The sequence below is a fragment of the Rhamphochromis longiceps genome, linkage group LG1 (genome assembly GCF_057381845.1).
Source record: "Rhamphochromis longiceps isolate RC_006_pf linkage group LG1, R_longiceps_female_GT1.1, whole genome shotgun sequence".
Taxonomy (NCBI): domain Eukaryota; kingdom Metazoa; phylum Chordata; class Actinopteri; order Cichliformes; family Cichlidae; genus Rhamphochromis; species Rhamphochromis longiceps.
The window spans coordinates 6371214-6395043 of record NC_140557.1 but is presented as its reverse complement, the minus strand read 5'-3'; the positions used below and the strand labels follow the sequence as shown (position 1 = coordinate 6395043).

The 23830-nt window shown below is 37.8% G+C and overlaps 1 protein-coding gene across 1 annotated transcript in view; it reads right to left on the bottom strand.

Moving 5' to 3' along the window:
* The window catches only part of itfg1 (integrin alpha FG-GAP repeat containing 1), a 166041-nt gene that overhangs the window by 85328 nt on the left and 56883 nt on the right, over positions 1–23830 (bottom strand). The window contains exon 10 of the mRNA XM_085414551.1: positions 17739–17890. Within this exon, the coding sequence (XP_085270677.1) occupies positions 17739–17890 (152 nt within the window). The remainder of the gene's footprint in view (positions 1–17738; positions 17891–23830) is intronic.

Genomic DNA, 23830 nt, shown 5'->3' with positions numbered 1-23830 from the left:
AAGTAACGCTATCAAAGTTTCAGGCTGAACTTTAGAAGGTATATGATTGTTATTCGCCAATATGTGTGTGTCCTTTCTGAGATTTTCGTACTTCAAAAGAACCTCTTTTCCAGCACTGCAGGGGTGGTTATGGTAGGGATGAACTCAAGGTCATAGTGTGGATCAGACTCAGACTTACACACAGGTACATGTGCTCTCAATATATACACACATACACACACAAACACACACAACTTTGTTCTCGGCATCGGTTTTATGTTTACAGCAGCAGGTAGAGGTGCAAACCTGATATCTATTCATATTATACACATGCACTCGTGCAGATGACTACTCTGAACCCACAATTTCGCATGCTGGTGTTAATTTTGATTTGAGCATCACAAATTTCTTTTTGTGTAATATAGTATTATGATTCAATATGTATTCCTTGTTTTTTGTGTTTTTTTGTTAGTAAACATCTACTTCATGTCCTCTATGATGTCTTCCCTGTCCACATTTCTTTTAAAACAATGTTAAGACATGCAACTCTTAAGTGTTTAGCATACCAAGTCAGATACATGGCGACACTGTGTTTTATATGGCAGTCAACTCCATGGCAGTGTAATACAGTATTTCATTTAATCAATGTAATATAAATGTTTTGGTGCATTCCATTTGAAATTGGAAGACCTTTTCAACTCTAACGCCTTGTTAAGTTGGACTTCGAACTTGAATGGTTGAGCACCCTCACCAACTCCAACTTCACCTTCAAAGATAGTGGCAGTGCATGTAAACTTTAGTGACTGGTTGTGACAGGCTAAATAACCCATACAGGGACCAAGTTCTATCCATTTGCAAAAGAACAAGCACAGTGTTGTACTGTAGCTATACTCTGTGACTGGTGTTGTTTAAAGTACTGCCACAATTGTTCTATGCTGGATTTATTCAGCTAAAAAAAGTAAAAAGGATTTGCAGATTTGTGGGGGAGTCTTGTGTATCTGTAATCTGTATCTCACATATTCTCAAAGTGAAGGGAGCTGAATTTGTCTCCACCACTAAAAGGATTCTTCTGTTAGAGCCCAGCTCAAGAGATCACAGTGAAAATGGTGTGCGCTGTCCATGGTCCTGAAGTTACACCAGTTTGATTTTATATTTTAATTTGAATGCAATAAACTTTATTAAAGAAAGATTGTTTTCATTAAATGCATTGATCATAACAAAAAATAGCACCTTCAAACCATCAGTACTATTCAAAAAATTAAAATGAAAAATGTGAAAAATGTGACTTTCAATGTCTAATGTCCAAGGGGTAATTATTTTAAGGATAGGGTCCAAAATCAACACTTTCTTCCTTCTTTATTTCTCTCTTTCAGACATTTAGCATTGATTTTGCTTTTTCAACCTCACTACACAGGCTGTTAAATTCTTGCCACATTAGTTGAAAAGAACACAACAACAAAATATTGAAGAGTAGAAACAGGTTTTTCTGTGATGTTCCTGTGAGGTTAAAATATATAGTTTTACTGAAATGAGATTAGTTTTAATGGGGTTACTCAATACCAGGAGAGAAATGTCCATTCTTCTTATTTCATGGCATCAAATTCTTCTGCAGACAATTATGCACCAATGAGTGAAGTCAGTTATTATTATTATTGCTTTTTTTTCTTTTTTTTTTTAGCTTTTCTTTAACCAGGAAGTGAATACAAACCACACCCATCCTGCTAGTTAACAACTGAGTCATCATGCTGTTTAATTTGTAATAATGTCATATTGATCACAGCTTCTTCATCCTATATTGGTAATAAAACGTTTAAATAAAAACTGACAGTTAACAAAAACATGACATTAAATGCATGGCAAGACTTATTTTATAAATACCCTAATTGCATATTATAAGGTCTTTACCTTATGATATAAAACATTTGAGTCACCTGTTGCTGGGATTTGGCGCTTTAGAAATAAAACTGAACTCAAAAAATTTCAATTGAATTGAATATTGAGCCTGTACCGACACTAATATGTGTGTGTATCTGAGGTAGTGTGCTTGAGAGATTCCATTATTGTATGAACCCAGTGTCAGCTCTGTTTTCTTGTGTGTGTATGTGCTTGTGGGGAGTCTTACACTATTTCAGGCTCTATCCACCTTCTCTCTAATTGGCCTCCAGAGGGGTGGTGAGTTGGCAGGAGGCTGACCAACTGATCACACCAATGACCCTTCTCTCCCTCAACCTCAAAAGCTCAGAGGCACCACTGTTACCTATCCACCTTTGTCCCTTTCCTCTGTCCATCCACTCATTCTTCCATCTACTCAATTCCCTAAAGCTGAATGACTAAGCTAACCTGGCCAACTTCTTCTTCATCTCTCTCTTTTTTTCCTTTTCTGTTCATTTCATTTCATCTTATCGGCCCTTCTGCTTCTCCCTCCACCTCAGTCCAACCAATCATACGCTTTTGTTCCACATTTCTGCCTTTCATAACTCCAAGGACTAACACATGGCTACAAGACATTTTAACAGTGTGTGTGGGTGCATTTCAAATTTCTCTTTTTGTTTTGATAATAACGACATTACAGTGCCAAGGAAAGACTCCCTTCTTCTTTCTTTGGTGAAATGACCTACTGTCCCTTTATTTATAGGGTATAATTTACCTAACTATTTATTTCATTATAACTTTAAAAAACAAAACACAAAAAACCAAAAGATTAAAAAAAACCTTTAAAATAATAAGGATAGACAATTTAATTTCCATATTTTAGGTCAGTATTAGTCTTATCTCATATTTATATGATTATAAATCCACTCTCAAATGTGTTTTTACAACAGGGTAATTGTACCGTACAATTTTGTTGTATGCAGACAATCTCACCTAGTACATTGCAGACTGTAACCACGTAGCTATATGTAGTCTCTCTTTCATAGTCTATCAACCCTAAAACATTTTGTGTTGTTTTGTGTGAAGAAACCTTACCATTTAATCTGCTTTCACACCATCTAAATCACTCGCTAATCAAATTGATCCAATCATAAAAAATTCGTTGTTTATGCTACTTTTCACCCATATTAGAATACATGATTTCAGCAGCTGGTCTATCTTCTAACCCATCATACATTCATCCTCCAAATTCACACCTTGCCTAACATGTTTTTGTGCCTAATCCAGAGCATGTTGTCTTTTTGAGTAGACCTGCTGCAGATTAGAATGTCTACTAGCCAAAAATATAGATATTTTTTATTGATGAAGAGTGAAGATAAATCAGTATACTGTTGAACTGTAAAACCTTCATAAAATCTAGACTTAGATTAGGATGGTTCTTTTAATCCTAAATATTATGTAACTACTTATGATCTGGTTTACCTATTTGCAATTAATTTTATTATTATTTTTTAAATCCTGTGTTTATGATTATGCATTCTGCTTTTGTGTGTCTGATTTCTATATAGTAAAAATATATAACAAATAAAGAACTCTTTCACAGACAAGTTTTAATGAGGGCAAATAGTACTGGTACTAGTAGAGTTCTCTGTAGCCTTTGAAAACAATTATATAATACTATTAACCCACTCTGAAGGAAGGAAATAACCCTGTTGATGCAATCACTGTGGGAATCTCCAGTTGCAATGATTCAGATGTAGCAGTCCTCCAACTTATTGACCAGCTGACAATAAGAGAGACTGAAAGACTGACAGCAACAGGAAAAACCCCCGAAAGACACGGACGAAAGGTGAACGAAGGGAACGAGTGGGCAGGTCCACGTAGACGAAGTGACAGTGAGACAGCGATATGTTGTCATGGCCCCGAGGGGCTGTGATTTCTCATTCTGCTAGCCACTGTGGTGATGAACACAGGCAGTAACTCACAACGACACAATCAAAGTCAAAGTACATCCTTTGGTAGTGTCACTCCTCTACACGGTCCGCCTGCTGTCACTCACTCTTTCATCCTCACTGTCTGTGTCTGGCTGCATCTTTGTCCTCACACACTTTACAAAGTCAGCTTTCTTCTGAGTCTTGCCTTACTTGACTTTTTCTTCACAAGCTTATCAAATAACAACCACCAAATTGTTTTGTTCACCAATATGTCAAACAAGGTTTTCATTACAAAAGAAAATCACAATCTGTGAAGCAAAATTCACGTATCCATTTCAGGGTTGCAGACGGGCTGGAGCTTACCCTAGCTGTGATAGATTGAGGGGGAAATTACACCCTGTCAGGTCAGAGAAGTTTGATAGCTAAAGTTAATTTTTGTAGAGATGGGTATCAAATGGGTGCCATAGTGTCACCATGGTCTAATTGACTTAAAAATAACAAAACTGAAATACTTTACCCAAATTACTGATGAACTTATGATACAAAAATAGCAAATAAATATTATATGCAACCAATCACTGGACTTGTTCAATAATTTTGTTTATTTAAAAAAATTGTAAAACTAGTGGCTTGTAAATCAGCTTTAGCTGTGACATCTATGACAGAGGGTAGAAATTATACTGGATAAAAATCTACTCGTTAACATCTTGATGCTTGCACTATAATAATAAAGTAATTTGGATTTACTGAGTTACTAGACTTCTGGTTTATTGTGCTTTTCACAAATCAGTTAAACTAAACTGATCACCTACATTTTTATGCCTATGACTGTGTGCTAAGTACAGCCAAATAGAAATCGGATTACACGTGATCTTTACAGACAAATACTAAATGAAGAATAGACAAAAAAGTTTTAAAAAAAAAGTGAAAAAGTATACAGCAATGGAGTTTACTCAAGACTGTCCAATCAAAAACTGGATTTTGAGGACAGTAAATGTGAAACATTATAACCTGGGAATAGCCTCATTTCTACTGTGTTGTTTTAACCGACAGAAAACAGCAATAACACCATTGTGCTGTGACAATATGTGGTAAGAAATACTAGAATGTGGTACAATGACAACTTTTGACACTAATCATCAAAATGACAAACACCCTCAGTCATTACATTACTTAGCAATTTCCAAGAAAGCTGCATAATTTACTTCATTTAGGGTGTCATTTGAGTTCAAACCAGCCTCCTGCAAACAAAGCAAAACTTAGCAAAGAAAATACTGTGCAGGACTAACAAGCCAAAAGTCTCATGCTACTACAGTTTCCACTCTGGTATTAACAACAAAAACCGAGAGACAAATGCAGCTACCCTGCTTCCAACATACAGAGTAAGATGGATTTTAAATGGCATTGCCTAGCAACAGCCTGCTAAGCTCTTGGCAGCTGCTTAGTCGTGGTGCATACTGATAGATAGAAACAGAGAGCCTAACACACACACACACACACATATATATACAGACAGCAACAGTAAAACTTAATGTGATGGAACTCATCAAGGCATCAACAAGGTGAAGAGCAGTGAGCTTTGTATAAGCAAAAGGATTAATTGCTGCTCTGCTTTATGTGAGTGGGCAAATGAATGCGATGCTATACTGACTTGAACTTTAAGTTTAACATATTTAATTAAAATTCAGCACGGACACTAAAAATACATTATTTACATTTAATTGCAAAAAAAATATTAAGAATCAAATTTCTATTTGGCCATGCTTAGTGATGCAATAAAGTACTCATAAAACTGTGCAAACATTGGTTTAAGTGTTGAGTGTGACTCTGACCAGTTTGCAGGTACATGATGCCCCATAACTACAAGTAGAAAGTTTTTTCACATCAAGAAGAGAAAAACAAGCTGACAGCAAGCCAAGATAAACAAATGTCTGGGAGCTCGGCTCATTATAATTAAAGTAACTGAAATGATGACTTTGCAAAGGGAGAATCTTTCAACCAGCATTGTAAGTTTTTGTTTGAAAAAGTAATTCTGTCATTTTCAAAAACAATCATTTATCTCTGACTGTTGGATATACATTAGCTTGGCAATAGGAAATGCCAGACTCTGCATTAATCTACAGTTATCTAGACATAGGAAGCATATGCTAAAAAACAAAATATGCAGGCTGAACCATTATTAATTGAATGAGAAAAGGCTTTGCTAGGGAAAAAAAATAGCTAAAGGACAGTGAAGCATTTGACACTACGGAAAGAGTAAGCACAGAAACGAGACAGAAGCAATTCCAAAAACTTTACAGAGAGACAGGTATGTGTTAGACAGATGTGTGGTTAAAGCTTTTCTACAGAAGCACAAAGAAATAAACAAGATTGAGAGGCCTTAAAAAGAAAGGATGAAAGACTGACACAGCCATCAACAACTTGCACAAGAGTAGTCAGAAGTGGTTTTAATGAAAGACTTGCACCCAAAGAGCCTTTTCTCTTTCTCCCTTTCTCTGTGCAAAAAAACTCATGACATAGAAATGCACAGAAAAAAGAAGTGGGGTGTGAAAAATGGCAGCAGGTGCTTTGAACTGACAAGTCAAAATCTGAAACATCTGCCCTCACAGAAGACTGTTTATATGCTAAGGTGCCTACAAGACAGAGTGTCTGCAGGCAATGCTGAAGGATCAGACTAGTTTCTGGCAAGTTTGGGACTTTAATTCTGAAAAACTTTATTGAGGATTTTGTCAGAATGAAGAGACTCACAAATGTTCAGAAGAACATTTCGAAGTCATTTTCCACCAGGATGAGGACCCCAAGCATAACGGAAGCCATCTTCAACAAAAAGTGCTGTGGCCACAAGATATTGTGATAACATGAATCCAGGGAATAAATGTTAGGAATAAACTCTGTGTCAAGGACCCTGAAAAGTTTTACAAGCTGTGCAAGTGCACCTGGTATTGGTGGTGTTTTAAAAGCAATGAGTGATTTATCTTTGATTTATCTTTTTTCTGTTGAAGTTAACTGATAAAGAGAAACTAAACTAAAAGACTGCACAAAAGACAAATTATCCCACTTAGCAACTACCACTGTACTTAATATCTTGGCATGTAATTGAAGATAATTTAATCGGTGTAATCTATAAATGGCTAGCAGATTTTATTTGGAAACTGTCAGTTTAAAGTCCTTCACTCTGTTTTCAGCTCATCATTTTAAAAGCCCTGAATGTGAAGGATTCAGGCTGTGAAGCACCTCTTGCTGACAGCCTGTGAAGCTAAAGTTAGTTCAAGTAGCTTGAGTATATAGTTGTCAACACTTTTACACTGGCTTTGTATATTTTGCAAGAATCTAGTATTAATATCAGAAGAGGACATTTCCTTCTAATATAAAGAAAGACTTGCAATTCATTACAATTAGCTAGAAATTGACAGAGATGGTAAATTTTATAATGAAAAAAAGAAAACAGCCAATTTATCTGATTCTTGTCATGTAGAAACAAGATAATTATATTTCATAATTGTTGCTGAATCAAGAATGTACTTATAATTTGTTTATTTGTTTTTTCTTCTCTCATAAAACACGTGTTTATTGCAGAGTGAGACAGAATTGATAACACAATAAGGTATTTTGTGACTGTAGTTAGGAACAACCTCAAGCAGAGGTTAACTACATTATTCTATTACACTCATTGACCTATAGCCTGAAGAGGTTTACACACATGTGTGTCTGAGTGTGTGTCTTGCAGATTTGCTACACATCCTCAAGGCTTATCCTTTCCCATTGTTGATTTCCTCAGCTTTGCAAAGATTATTATGACATCTGAACGTGCATCTTCATAGACAATATCAGTTTTAAATAAAACTACCTGCAATCAGCAGTAACAAGTAGTAAGGTGGTGTGTAGGACACTGTGAAGTGCTCTCATATAGTGTTTGAGGTACAACAGAAATCACTTAAGTTTAGCTGCCTCTGTCTGTGACCTCATTTCATATTCCAGAAATAGCTCCCTCTCACCTCACACTGCTACATCGCATGGGTACATGGGACATGTACACACAGACACAGACAGACACTCACACACACACAGCTATGTAATGCAGCCCAGTGGAAGGTGCAGTGTGACATGCAACAGGGGGGGCTCTTATAAAACCGAGGAGGAACATTTTAACATCAAACACTCGAGGCCAGCAGGACGCAGCGTCTCGTTGAGGGTCGCAAATCGAGGGTCGAATGGAGATCATATGTGCGTCTTCCTGTGAATGCGAAGCCTACCTGAGTACAGAGAGGCAGTGGGGTACTGGTTGATCTGCTTCACTATTGTTGTGTCTATGAAAGTAGCGTGGTCTAACGAAAAGCGGCACTATCTGATTCAAGGAATCAGCATTTTAGCTCCAGTTGTCACAGTAAAAGGTTGTAAAAATGTGCAGGATGTCTGCTCTTCACTGGCATCATTGCATTACTTGCTAAATTTAAGTATGGGGAATGGAAGTTATACAGATTTTGTGTTGATATGGTAAGGGATCTTTCTGCTTTGTTTGTCTAATGTTAAGTTTCAGTAGCTTCATGCCATGCTTCATCAATAATGTCCTAAAAGCTTTTGTACACAACCGAAAATGAATCTATATTTTTCCTGAGCAAAGTGGAGAGCAAGATGCTTCAAGGTAAAATTAGTTAACTGAGGCAAATGGCTTAATAAAACAAATTAAACGCTGGAAACTGCTGTCCAGTTTGGGGTTTAAGCAGCTGCCTGGATGATTAGAGGCAAGAAAAAAAAACACCTACACAAGCAGTTCTTTTTCCCGCAGTAAATTATGACCAACTGGATAGAAACATAATTTGTGTGAAAGTGAAAATATTTTTCAAGTTATACCCTACTATCAAATGGTGAAAAGGCAATTAGGAAAGAAAGCAACAAAGAAATATTATTCCCAACTTTCTATTTGAATTCTATAGTTTAGAGCAGAAAGGATTTTCACAAGCTGCCACTGATATATTCTGATGACTGCTTTCCCTAAGCAACATCTGTACAGGCTGACAACTGACTGCAATCACTGAGGTGGAGTTATTACTCATGTAGGAAGCTCTCATTCCTGCCTGCCTTTCTTTATACAGCATCTTCCACAGACTTTACAATCTTTCTCATCGAGTTGGCAAAACAAATACACATTTTTTTCCTCCATCTCTGTCTCTCCATGGCACACAAACACTGCACATACACATTCGTACTCATGCTCAATCCCTGAGAGGGCCCTAAAGCCTTAATAAGGAAGATTTAATTAGTTTTCAAAGTATATGGGTGAGCAAAGAAGGGGCTATTATCTTTATGCTTAACAGCAGCAGTTGTGTGTTCCCATGGAGAGAGCATCTCTGGTGGCATTCAGTAAAACACTATGGCTTTGATGTACAAAATGAGGAAAAGAGAAAAAAGCCCAAAGGAACGTGTAAAGGCTGATTGCTCTCCTGTGTCTGTGTATGAGAGAGCAGGCATATGGTCATTAATTTGCTTTGACTCATCAAATGCATAAAATACCTGCATAAAAATAGGAATTTATCACAGCAATCAGCACATTACTGACTTTGTATACAATCTATACTCAGTGTATAAATTCTTACACTAACTTGCCATTTAAGAACGTCCCACGATTTCATCTGGAAAAAGGTACCAGGAAACATGAGTGTACTGTAAAGAGAAGCTGGTTTTTGAAAGATGGCATCCTATTCTGTGTTTTAGAGATGCCCAAAAAACCAAATAACTGTGGACCCATCTGTGGGTAGCACAAAGAAGACAATGTAGTTTGTTATCCTTTAGTCATTCCTTCATAAGACAAGAGAAAAAAGAAATGATGTTTTTTCTTTGTCAGGATGATGTGGGAAATCCAAGAGGCATACAATATGCACACAACCCCATCACAAGATGTTGTTAGACTCATTGTGTTGCTTGTTAGTCTATATTTTTCTCGCTCTCACGAATACATGGAAAATCGTTTTCAGGACAGTAAATATTCCATTTACTGGTAGAAAATTACCTACAATTAAACAGCAAAAGTTCCCTTTCACAGTAGTGGTTCTTAACTTTTTAACATTCAACTTGCTGACAGCGCTATGGCATCATCCTGCCCTCTGTCCTCTACCCTCTGCAGCTGATGGGGAGAAACAGTACAACAACTGGAAGAAAAGTGGAGAACAGCTCGGTCTCAACCCCAAAACTATAATTTCCCAGCTAATTATACCAAACGATTATATACAATTAAAGCTTTGTTAAGTTTGTTTAGAATGAGCCCATAACAATGACAATATTAATAGATGCAAAAAAGTGAACTGTGTCATCTGAGTGGACCAAGTTAAGTTGAGTTGGTAGCAAATCTGCGTGCGACATGAAGTATGGTTATGAGAGCCATCACCATTTAACTGCCTGTATTGGTTCACTAATGTTACTCGTTTTGTGGAGATGTATGTGCAACAGCAGCTCAGAACACCGCAGCGGGCTGGAGAGAAAACCAAGAACCATTTTTTAAAGGTCATGTGTTGTAGAAGTTACCTTTTTCCCATGGTGGGAACTTCATGCAGTGCAAATTCAGAAATTGTTCTTCCGTAAGAGCACCGACTTCACTTCGGTGAAGTTGTATGTCTATAGTACGGTACAGACCAGCTCTTTACCCTCTTGAGGATACTTCATGTGGCATGGGAGTGTGCCAAACTAGTTTACGTGTGTTTTGTGGACTTGGAGACTGCGTCCCTCAGAGTGATGGGTGCTCACGGAGTATAGGGTGTCTGGCCCGTTGCTACATGCCATTCTATCCTTATACAACCGTTGCAAGAACTAGGTCTGTATAGCCGGCAATAAGTCTGATTCATTCTCAGTGGATGCTGGACTCAGCCGTGGCTGTCCTTTGTCACCAATTCTGGTCATAATTGTCATAGACAGAATTTCTTGGCATAGCCAAGTGACGGAAGGCTTCCACTTGGACAGTGTGTGAATCTCGTCTCTGTTTTACGCAAATGATGTGGCTCTGATGCCTTTATCAGTTGAGGTGTTTCGGGTATCTGACCAAGATGCCTCCTGTGCGAGGTCTACCAGGCATGTCCCACCAGGAGGATGCCTTGGTGTTTTACCAGACAAGCTGGAGGAGGTGGCCAGCAGGAGGGAGGTCTGGGCTTCTCTGCTTAGGCTGCTGCCCCCAAGACCAGGCTCCAGATAAACAGAAGAAAATGGATGGAATTAATTTTGGAAAAATTTGGATTTTTTTTTAAAGAATTGTGGCTTGATGCTAGGACCAGTGCTTCACAGCACGAGGGACCTGAGTTTCAACCCAGACAGGGCTCTTGTGTGTGAAATTTCACCTGGGAGCTGCTGACATTGAAGGACATTCTAGGTTATGCTTTTAGCCCCCCATGGCACACACTCAACAGAGACTGCATGAAAACTTAGTGCACTATTAAACGTAACGGCTTTGGCCTGAAGTTTCTCTCATTTAGGTTGTATTCTGGTTCCAGCTCTCCTGAGACCCTGAACTAGATAAGCTGTTAGGATAATAAATGGGTGGAGGATTGTGCATTAACACTCTCATGTGAACCTCCTGATACCTTCACATTTAGAACAGTAGGACTAGACTGATTTATTTGCAAAGTATAGGGAGAAATCTACAACAAATTCAATTTTCGCAATTAAAAGTGGTCTTATCGACTTCATAGAATTCACTTTTGGACAAACCAAAAACTAATTTATTAATGGGGCCACCTTTTCCAAAAGCAGTCACAGTGTTTCTGTGTGCAAAAGATAGCATTTAGCTCAAAAAGCCTTCTGCTGGTTTTAGACGTCTGATGAGTCGTTTTTTTGTTGTTGTTTTTTTTTATACTCCGGCAGCTGGTCAGAGCTAAAAGATCAGAAGGAGACAGTTAGTGCTGCTAACTGCTGCCCACGCCACACTCTGCTCTCTAATAGAAACACCAAACAAAAACACTCCACATAGTTCATTATCAGAGAAGAGTTTAGCCCTTTTTCAAAAGCACACTATAGTGGGAGATCTGACTGGTATTAACATGTCTACACATTAATGTCCTCTAAATGTTGACACAGGCAAACAAAAGCTAAATTCAGAGAGATAAACAGAATCTCCAAACATCTGCTGATCTAAAAAACATTTCTGACTCCAATTTGGGGGAAAAACAATTAATGTTATTCTAAACAGAAGGCTGATTAGACATTTAAAATAATGACCATATTTTCTTGGGAGTAAATAACAGTTGGCAAAACAAAAGCAAAAAAAATAAAATAAAAATCTCTCTACTGAGTCAAAAATGGTATATACCTTTATTATTGGCAAACCATGCCCTGAATCTCAAAAAGTATGTGGGTAAGGAAAAACTATGCCCGACTAAATGAAACCACCAACCACCAGCAGTTTATATATTGCTAAGTAAAGAAACTGTGAAAGGGATTCATAATATTTTTGTTTCTAGCTCAGTGGCAGTAAAAAGACAACCCAGAATCAAGAAAACACAATAAGGTACCCTCCAAAAATTATATATATTACTAATTATTAATATGCTATCTGGTTGATTTATAGTCAATAGGAAGCAATACATACTAATTTCTAGGTCCTCGGAATAAATCAATTTCTGCATTGGGACCCATCTCTGAAGTCTCCGAGGAAGGGTGGGAGCTTGTCACTGCTGTGGCGTGTTAGTGCTCGCTGACTCATACACCTTGAAAATGGTTGTTCTGAACATTTTATATGATGAGTGACAGGGGTGGAAAGGCTGGAATATTGCTTAGAAGCATGCTGATACAGCCCAAGGCACAACACAGAGAAATATTCATGCTGGAGAGATAAAATAGAGAAAATAGTCATACTGCAAATATCGTATTCGCTTTGTAGCATTTATTTTTTATCTGAGAAGGTAAACAGTGGACAGCACTTGGACTTAATGGGTATTAAATTATTATCTCTGTGTATATGAGAGTGCAATGATGATGTAGGCCCATTTTAATCCATTGGTCTGATTTCACTTGCAGTTATCCGCTGAAGTTAAAGGTTATGGTGACGGAGGTTTGGGAAAGCCTCAGAATTGCAGGAGCAAAGATCTGACTGAAAGTGAGGTTTCATCTAGAAGGTCATCTGGCTGTTTTCAATTACTTGAGACGCACATGCTGATGTGCACGCTGGAGACACACTTGTAATTATCTCCAAGTTGCTTCAGGCAGATTACACTTTAAAGCTGACCTTTGCACATTTTATTCAGTCTATGAATGTGATACAGTTGAGGGTGGGTGATTACAGCTACGGATAATCCCAGTCTGTGAGGGCTGTGGCTGACACAAACAGTCTTACACTCTGCATACAAAAGCAGTTTAAGAGTGGTTCATATTTTGTGTTATACCTAGAAAGTAAAGCCATTTACTGGTTTATCTAACTGCACTCTGTAGCAGCTTGTGGCAAATTCTCTTTAAATAGGCATCTTCTGAAGCTTTGACACTTTCAAAGTCACACTAATGATGGTAGTACAATATACTAAGTTTGTTCTTAGTACATTGTACTACTGTACTATGTGTCCAATTTACTTGCATAACAACTTATCACAACTTTGGGTGATCAGGACCTACATTGGTTTTTAGAGAAACAGTAGATCTTTCAAAATAATTCAAAATAAAACAAAACAATACCTTTATTACTATCTTAATAAAATTAGATGTAATTAGATTAACTGCTGCATAAAGTGAATGTTCCCAACCCACATGCAGGGTTTATATCTGTAAACATGTAAAAGGTTCATAAATCATTATGCTTTTGTCAACGTGACATCTCTAACACTACTTAGTCTATGAATGGTGAACCTCAAATGACTAAAGTGCAATTAATAACTGCTTTTTTTATTTTATTATTTTTTATTCGAAGCCGTAACAGAAAATGGGCCATGTAAGTTTGTGAATAAATCATACAGCTCTACAAGCTGCTTCATGCCTGGAAACAAGAAGAAGAATCTGCTACATGTAAACTGCACAGTGACATACTCTGTCATCTATGCCAGAAAAGGAGATATTTTATCATGAGGATTCCGGTAGAAAGTTTCTTGCATGTGTAAAAGGCAACACAGGGAAAAGGTCATGTCTTTTACTTTCACACTACGTTTCTTTCACTGAGACCGCATTGCTCTCTCTCTCGGTCTTGCTTCCCATCTCAGTCGGCATCCCAAACTTTCTGGCAATCACTGAAATGCCTATAAAATTTCTTTTCAGCAGGAAGCAACAGCCTTGTACTCTTTGTTGTGATGTTCATCTGTGTGAGCATGTAACAGTGTGCACGAGACAGAGCAAGAGTGACAGAGAGAAAGAGTCTGGAGGGACCATCTGTCCTGTGACCTGGACATAGCGTAGACCAGGAGGAGTGCAGCTCTGGGAACTGCCGATAGACATTAAACTGCACAAAGATAAAAACCTAAACACGTGGCACAGATATGAAGACACAAACACACACAGTGACAGTGTCTTGGAATTCATAATGCATCCATCTCTTTCGCTTATCCAGTTCAGGATGGTGGTGGTGGGTGGCTGTAGATGAGAGGTGGGGTACACCAAGCTGCCATTCTATTGCTGGGCTAACACAGAAAAACAGACAACCATTCACACTCACATTCACACCTATGGCTGATTTAGAATACCAGTTAACCTAACATGCATGCATTTGGACTCTGGTAGAAGCTGGCTAACCTATGAACATGCAAACTATACACAGAAAGGCTCCAGCTGGCTGGGGAATAGAACTCATAATGACTGCTTCGCAAAGAAATCTGTAATTATTATTAGTAATAGTATTGAGAAAAAGTATTACTAGAGGATAATTCTAGTTTTATGCTGATATAAAGTTTCTTACCCTGAAATGGTAGGTGATGCAACTGATGCCTTTGACAGCAGTGACAACAGCTTTTTAAAGTGAAAAGGCTGGATAGTAGGTTACCTACATTGCTTACAACCTAAAATTTAAATTAAGCATACAAAAAATTAATTTAAAAGTGACTCCTCCTTGAGATTTATTGGGTTTGCCAACTTTCTGCTGAGCAAAATCTATTCTTAATATCTTCAGCTATTACACATAGAGAAACATAAATTCTAATTCATAGAACTGTAGTGTCATGAATGACTTGAAATGTCTAAGAGCTTAGCAGTCTGAATGACATCAAGAGCAAACAAACTCTGAAATCATCTTAGGGTCAATCCTACAGCCATCACAAACAGTAGAACTACATGGTACTTAAGTATATTGTCACACTGGCTTTCAAGATCATTCATTTCCCAAAATTCCCTATTAGCAGGTCTGAGGTCTTAAAATAGGAGGAAAAAAGAACAGCGGAATCAATAATTAAGCATTAATAAGATAAGAAACATATCATTCTAAAGCAGTATAAACAACTTGTTTTTTTTTAAGCTTGAGTAGTAAGAGAAAATGGCCTCATTCATACTAAATGACCTTCCAACTCTCAATTTATTCCTTCTGCTGCCTCCATCTGCTCATTGTTCCATTCATTTCACTCATCTCACACCCTCTCTTCTTCTGTTCTCCTATTTTGAACACTTAAATCAACATTCATTTTCCTGCGAGGAGGAGTGACGCGGACTGGCAGGACTTTCATCTGAAAAGCTGCTATAAATACCCAGTTGAACGAGAAGAGATGGAGAGATGAGAGAGAAAAGAGAGAGGCGGAGGGGGAGTGGGACTTGAAATAGACTAGTTGTGGGCATTACAAATATTTGGTTAGATGAGAGCATCTGAGTGGAAAGAATTTACAGAGACAGCAACGCCCGATGCAGGTTGGACTTCAGAGCGCTGCTGAATCCAAAGCAGACGAGGAGGTTGGTGGTATTTCATAAAGTATGTGAACAAAAACAGCTACATCTGATCTGTCAAGGCTATCCTCTGAAACCTCGTACCTTTTACTCAAAAGAAGCAATTCAGACCAGAGTTGTGGGAGAATGGTTGTGTATAGGCCTATAGTCTAAGCATGATATAGAATTTACTAATCAAGCCACTGGCACTGTTATGCTAATCTTCTAAGGTTTGTGGTAGCTGAAAGAGATCTAAAAAAATCTAAAAAGGCATCTAAAAAATTCTCTAACCTTTTTTTCCTCTCTTTATCCTGCTCTGTTTTCATTAGTTTATAACGTCATTTGAAAAGTTAGCTGGAGCAGACTATACTATATTGGTAAAGTGTACTGCAATAATGTCCCTGACCCAGTAGAGGATTACAAAGTTCAGGCTTCAGATGAGAGCGAAATGGAAAAAGGACGAGAGGACGGGAGACACCATTGCTTTTTGTGATTAGAGCTTTTGAGAAATAAGCCATTTGTAGATGAGGGTGAATGCAAAGAGTTAAGCCCAGCAGAACTTACTGATAATTATACAGAAAAATAGAGTTCAAATGTGTCTTTTGAAGCTCTTACCCAACGTCTTACTACTTCTGACAAACACAGCAATCAGTATGCATAGATAATCGCAGCCTTGACCTCTTCAGCTATCTTATCATCATCTCTGAGGCAAGATAATCCACAACAAACATGTCCTTCAATAAACACATACTCCTTACTCCCAGTGGTTGTGGTGCTTGCATTTTAACGCATGCAGCAATGATTTTTAAAGACTAGGCTTATCAGTCACAACGTCCATAAGCTGAAGAACAAACTCACCTTAGTCGCCTTCCTTCCAGCCTGTGCTCAGTAACACTTCTTCATTAAATTATGATGTCATACATTCTTTCAATATTAAATAGATTTGGTTAATGCTACAGTCACACCAGGGGGGGGAAATGCAGAATAACATAGGTGCCTGCATTTTATATATGAATATAACCAGAATACATCCAACTGCACGGCCCCGAGATTGAGCGTGCAACACTGTCAACCTCTGGATGACCAGTTTGCCATTGCACCACCTGAAATTGGTCACCATATGTGAATGCATTGAACATGTTAGAAGTGACCGTGCTTGAGGAAGAGAGCTGTTCTGGAAGTCTACTGTGAACAGGATTGCAGGTCTATTTCTGAATACCTTGTACACTGCAAATATATAGTTTTCTGCCTTTGAGCACTAGGATGAAAATGTGTTGCCCAAATTAACTGCCTTTGTGAAAATGTAAATTAATAAGAAATAAATGCTGCTATATTATCCCTCCTGTCCCTTGTGGGTGACTGTTGCTTTTGTAAAAAAAAATTTTTTTTAAATGTCATAATGGATAGTGCTATACTGTCAGGCATATACCCCCACCCCCACCATGAGAATGCGTCATTTGCAAGTACACTAATTTCACAGTAAATTAATGAGTAAATTCATCCACCGTGTGGCGTCTTTAAGAAAAGAAAGAAAAATACATTTATAGTTTTGAAAGCTAAACAAATTTGCATAAGCCATTTAATTATGCATCTTGAGTTATTAGTTTCCAATCAATTCAAATTTATGGTGCTGCTGGAATACTATAGTTAGTATAATCTCATCAAATGTAGGATGCTACACAACAAATTCAAATGTGGTTAATAAATGAAGCAAACTCAGAGGTTTCCATGAAATCTGAGAGTCTCATGATATTAATGTCAAGAAACTAGAGTAATCACTATGCAAACAAGGTTTGTACGTAGCTGCACTACATGCTGTAGGCTCCTCCTGGACCTGTGCATACTGACAGTTTATTCCTCTGCACTGATGGCTCATGAAGTGAATGATGGGAGTCAAACATTAGCTGGATTGGAGTTCGGGGACCTACTTGACAAATTTCCAAGGACCCTCTGCCAAGTGAGGATTAGCTTCATTCTCACATGAAATTATTTTTTTCAAGACACGATCTTATACAAGGATCTTGGAGGAACTTGAAAATTATATCTACATATCTCACCCTCGCACAAGTAGGTTTATTACAGAACAAAACCTGCAAATATGCACACATATGAGGAGTTATTAAATGGAGCTCAGGTGTGCTTTGTTCCTACCTTCCACTTTTGTTTTGGAGGACTACCAGGGCATCAGGGAACCCATCCAGGTTGTAGTCCCCAAGGTGAAGGGCTGGGGGTTGACTCGAGTTATCTGGCACAAAGCCCCAGACAGTTTCTTTCCGCTTGAAATCTGAGAGAACTGGTATCCACTGCAAAAACAAGTCCCCCAACAGTTAGTCATCAATCACAGTCATACCAGTGATACGTTACTGGAACCTTTAACAATCAAGAACAACAAGAATACAAAGAGAAAGGTAAACAAATGAGCCTGGTAGAGAAAAAACGTTTGTGTATATTTATCTTTCTCAAAGAAAACCGGAGATTATAACTCTTGAACAGTGTTCAGAAATCTGATATATATTAAATAAATACAGTAATAAAATCATGAATATTTAAAGTTGAATTTACATGAAAGAAACAAATTTTACATATTCTGTTAATCATAAATGACTTGGTTAAATTACCTGTCTGGAGTGGTTGTTATATGAGTTTAACCTAATTTCTTGTGGAATCTTTTATTTGCATTTCAGGTATTATTTGTACTTTAACTGCATCACAAGTTACAGATCCCTTTGCCCACACAGTGTATACACCTACACATTCATACGGTACGTATGCCAATGTAATGGAATTTTGACAGCAGTAACAAGCTTAAAAAAAAAAAAAAAAAAAAAAAAAAGAAAGAAAGAAAGAAAGAAGCAATCTCAAGCTAATGACAAATGATTGCCTATTTTCAAATGCTTTTATCTCATCCAAATCAGCAGACTAAGAGCAATGGTTCAGGCAACTGACATTAATAGCAATTTTTCTTTTTTTTTCTTAGTGCGATTAGAGCACTCCAATAATACTCAAACCTGATGGTCCAACAGTGGCTAGCTTTAAGAGCATAACAACATTAAGTGTTTCAAAAATGAGTTTCTTTGAAACTTTCAGCAGTAAAGTAAAAAAAAAAACAAAAAAAAACATGACTTAAGTTTAATCCTAAATCTTCTCACCATGTAATAAATCATTCTCTTTCTCCTGCAGGATCTTGAATAAAAACTAAGGCTGCAAAAATACTTGACAAACACTAAGTATTAGAGATGTGAAAAGGAACTTATACATCTCTAACTGGTAGCACTGGAATTTTTGCAACTCTGTAATGTTCAGTGTATTTTCCCAAACGATTTTTAGAATGAACAATGTGACTGAATAAAACAAAATATACAGAAATCAGCCTACATTTCACTTACATACTACATTGAAAACAAAACTGTCACCTATAGGGGAGTTTTAGAATCAGATGTTGTGCATGTGCTCACAGCCCGCAGTCTCGTTTCGATGCAATTTTCTTTACACGTTAAGAGAATAATGAAAGTAGGCCCCCCACCTTAGCAGCATCATTTTTGCAGTTCGAAAACTGACTTACATGACATGTTTGTCCTATTACTGTTCTCCAGTTGCCTACAATGGGAAAAAAATGCTATTGCTTTCCATGTTGCAACAGAAAGGTTTTATTGTCCAAATATTCCTAAACAATTAATTTCAGCAAAGTTGTTACCATGATGGCCGTAATGATCTCTCTGCTGTGATTAGTGCCATTACAGTGAGCTGTTACACAATAGACTCCTGTGAATTACTTACAATTAAAGAGAATGAAGTGTTACACAAAGAAAAGGGGGAGACTATTATCAGCCCAAATTTTCACTTTTATAAACAGAGGTTTATGAGTAACATGTGTTATCAATCAGTGCATGTATTTGACATCAGATGGTCTACAGTTAGCATTAAACTTGGATTTGAGATACTTTGAGATGCCTCGTCCTGATCCCCGATAGGTATTCATGAATGTTAAACATACACCAGGTGCAGGGGAGAGACACCAGAGATACATTCACCACGACTGCCACTAATGGCTCCTAATACAACCAGTATGTCTCGGAAAAGAAAACCATAGCCTATTTCCAATTAGTTTGAAATCCATCATGAAAATCGTAATCCACGTTTTCTCCAAACCAGCTGTGCACACTACATGATATAGAGGTAACACACGATTGCGGGGTAGTGGGCTTAGGTCACGTTAATGATGTGACGCCTCAGTGGCTAAATGCAAAATGAGCATCAGCAATTTGCTTAGAGGGTCCCAGGTTGAAATATCATTTCTTTACTCTTCATTTTCAAAAACAAAGAAAATAAAGAATAGTCATTGGCCAAGTAAAGCCCCCCCCCGCTTCAAGATGCTAACAGAAATCCCAGACAGCATTTAGAAACATGACTAAAACACAGTTATTGGCTTCTCAATTCATACTAAAAAGCCAAAGTGCAGAGCTTGTCTTATTCCCTTTGCTTAATTACTTTTGGTTTGACTCAGCAAATGTAAAGACACAAACTGCCATAACTAAGTACCACAAAATATCTGCATAATTTCAACCAATTGCATTTGGTTAAAATTGGTCGCTTTGCCCCAATAAATGCTTAAATATTATTTAAATCATCATTTTGTTTTATTTGGAAGCCAATTAAAGATACTTAACCACTTTAGTTTTTATCATGCAGAATATTTTTATCGTGAAGGTAGTTGCTTTTAATATCACGTTCAAGTTCTAATTTAGTGAAACATTACAGTTGTTTTCATAAATCATGCAAATAATGTGCTTTAATTCCTTAAGCGTACAAGCAGTAACTTGAACTGACTAAATGTAGGCAGAAGATTGTTGAGGTGACAGTAATTATTACTCTTCTACATTCAGATGGAGCATTAAAAGCGAGAGCGTAAAAAAAGAAACTAAAATCTACGTTTCATCTTTTTCTGAAGATAACACCGAACTTGGAGCTTTAATGCAATGGTGCCCAAGTAAGCTATCATTAAATGACTGTTAAGTGATGTTGCGATCCAGCTTAAGAGGCTGACTGCCTGCCATATGGGCGTAAAGCTTGGCCATGATTACTGCCATCCAGAGTGGATGGAAGTGCCAGAGATTGCGGCAGTGCAGCGACTGGCAGAGAGAAGCGAACAGAGAGTAAGACCCACAGAGGCTGCTGCCAGCCTATTTGCGGCCAGTAAACACAATGCTAGACATGGATGGACATAATAGTACACTGTCCCACAAAATCATTCTCATTCGGACACATCCAGAGAGGTGGAACAATTATTCCCCTGTTAACGTAATGCCGGGGGCAAACATGTTAATTTCAGTTATTTACAGTTTTTTACTCAGGGAAGTCACCAATAAGACATCGGGTGGAAAGAAAAGAAATGGGAGAGAAACAAATGAGAAAGAAAGGAGTGAAGATGACAGGCGTGCATATACTTTAGTTTGGATGAATACATGTAGGCCTTGATCTAAAATGACAGATTGTGCTTTAGATAATGACATATTACTGAAACTGGCACTGCTTTATAAATCCAAATGATATTTATTTTCAATCCAAAATCTCTCTCTCCCTCATTTATTGAATTTTTTAAAAAGCTATAAGATGTGGTGGTTAGAATTGTGTACAAGTTTTCCAGACTGATTGGGTTACTAGATTTTCTGATTACATCTTCAATCTTTGCCCTGTAGTCTGCCAGCCGAATTAATTCACAGGTGAATTCTTTCCTCTTGAGTCCTTTGGTCCCTTCTGTGCTCAGTTCTGCTATGACATTCTCTCTCAGGACAGAGCAAGGCCTTTGCTGGCCGCCAGCCTTATCAGCACACCACTGTGCTGCTATAGGCCCTGAAGCAATCATTGTACTGTCTGTTGCTCCTTTCTGACGCTGATTAGAGGAAGTATGAGGAAAAGCATGGAGAATACAAACAGCTTCTACACAACACTGAAGAAAATGCAGACGTGTATTGTGCACTGGGTTAAAGAGTTTAATCTAAGCATTATCGTTATGTGACAGTTGTTGATGGAACTGGCAAAGAAAATTATTAAAAAAATAAAATAAAATAAAGTCAAATAAAGTCTCATAAACAAAAGACACAAAAGTGTTACGATTAAAAACCTGCACTTACTTGCGTGTACACATACAAGAACTTGAATATGAGATAAAAAGATGCTTAATGAAACAGGGGACCAAAATGAAGCCTATCATATTAGTAATTTATTTAGCTGAGTGAAATCAAATGCAAGAAATACATTATCATTATGGTCTCTTATTACATCATTTCCTAAATAGAAAGATAATTTGTGTCTCTCAAACATTACCTAATGACACAGACACGTAATGATCACATTGTGTGAACATATGGCAGAACAAAAGCAGATGATGAAAGACTTAATTGTGGTAAACTGGCAAATGAAGTCATAAAGCAAAAGTGGAAGTCATAAGTTAACTATTTTCCAAGCAAAAACACCAATTCATGGTGTTTGGACACGGCAAAAAGAGGCCGCATTTTCACTCTGTTTTGGTTTTATTGGCCAGCAGTACTGTGTAGGGAATCATGCAAGGCTCAGTGAGGATATTAAAGGTTTCTAGTCTACTTAAATAATTTTTATTTCAGAAGCTGGATGAACAGCCAAACTGACAGAGCAGCTTTTTGAATAAATCATGAAGCAGTTACTCCTTCCTTGTGGCTGCAGAAGTTTTGACATTTAATCACTAAATATAGCAGAGTATTTTAATAATGTCAAGTGTGTGTCTTTATAGATTAATCAGTGGCTCTACAGTGTCCAGTTAAACAGAGAGATACTAAGTCTAAATAACTTGAGCTCGGTTCAAATGTCGACATATTAACATTAAATTGAGTGTGAGACTTTGTGTGTGTGTCTGCATGCAAATGTGTTAAAGCACAAATCCAAATGACCAAGTTAATGGAGATAGAGACGATGATGGGATTTGTGTGTGAGAGGTAATCTGATACCTTTAATGGTAGTGAAGGGAAGGATCCCGCATACAAATGGCTTTTTTATGAAACAGTGAGAAAACACCATGTTAAGACAGCTTATTATGGTGTTGTGCATGCACACACATGCACATTTACATGCAAAATGTGCATGTATGCAGAAAAGAATAAGAACTAGGAAGGGCACAAACACAGACCCAGACGCAAATTCGCTCTCCTGGCTTTGCTGATGACTAAAGTGAAAAAGCCGCGGCATGCTTGCAGACTCCCATTGATTCAACTTGGCGGAGAGAGCTCCCGCTTCATTAGGCCAAGAAATTAAAATGTGGGCGGCCTGCAGTGGAGGAGGGAGGTGGTGCGGGTTTATGGGGTGATGTGGGGAGGTGCAGTAATACTGACAGACAACAAGGCTGTCCAAGACAAGAAAAAAAAAAGGAAACAAAAATCACAAAACAAAAACAAAAAAAAGTGTAGTAAAGCAGTGACTTTTATGCAGCTACTGATATAATGACTATAATGCTCAGCACACTAGAACTGGCATTAAAAGACGGCGTGGGACTGAACAGTACAGAAAAAAATTAAATGTAATCGTGTATTAATGGCTTTGATTATGAGTCTACATGTATGTTATAGCAGTGTTCTAGTAAATGACTCTGTTTAATTTATTAGCACAGAATGGTATTTTGAAAGAAAGCAATAATGTCTATTTTTGGACATTTTAAATAAAAGTTTGGTTTTCCTAGAAACCATAACATCAAAGAAAATACAACAGATGCTATATACAGAACATCCTGTAGTCTCAGATTAGTTACGCATTACAGCTAGAGAGGTTTTCTACTACTAAGTGTAGCGGAAATCAGAAAGGGACACTATTTCTGTAGATGACATCTACATTGCCTGCCTATACAGTAGAACACCTTACACTGATACATCCCTTTTCAGTTTTTAAGGTTTTCTACCCCTTTTTTCTTGTCCGGAAAAAGGCAGTCAGAGTCAGAGCCAGTAACAGAGTGAGACCATATGTCTTTGTGTCAGCTGAGCAGGGTGGGGACCCTGGTACCTGCTGTCAGTGTCACCTCTTTGACCACTAACTGACCGGCTGACTGGGAAGACTGGAAGGAGGCTGTCTGACTCACACTGGCATCCCTTGCAATGCCTGGGCAGCAACAGTAGGCAGCTGGCTTGGCTTTTATGGTGGCGCTTTGTATGTTTTGGGTGTGTTGAAAGATGACAGATGACAGAATCCACAAAACACCATCAGTCACAACACTAATAGCACTG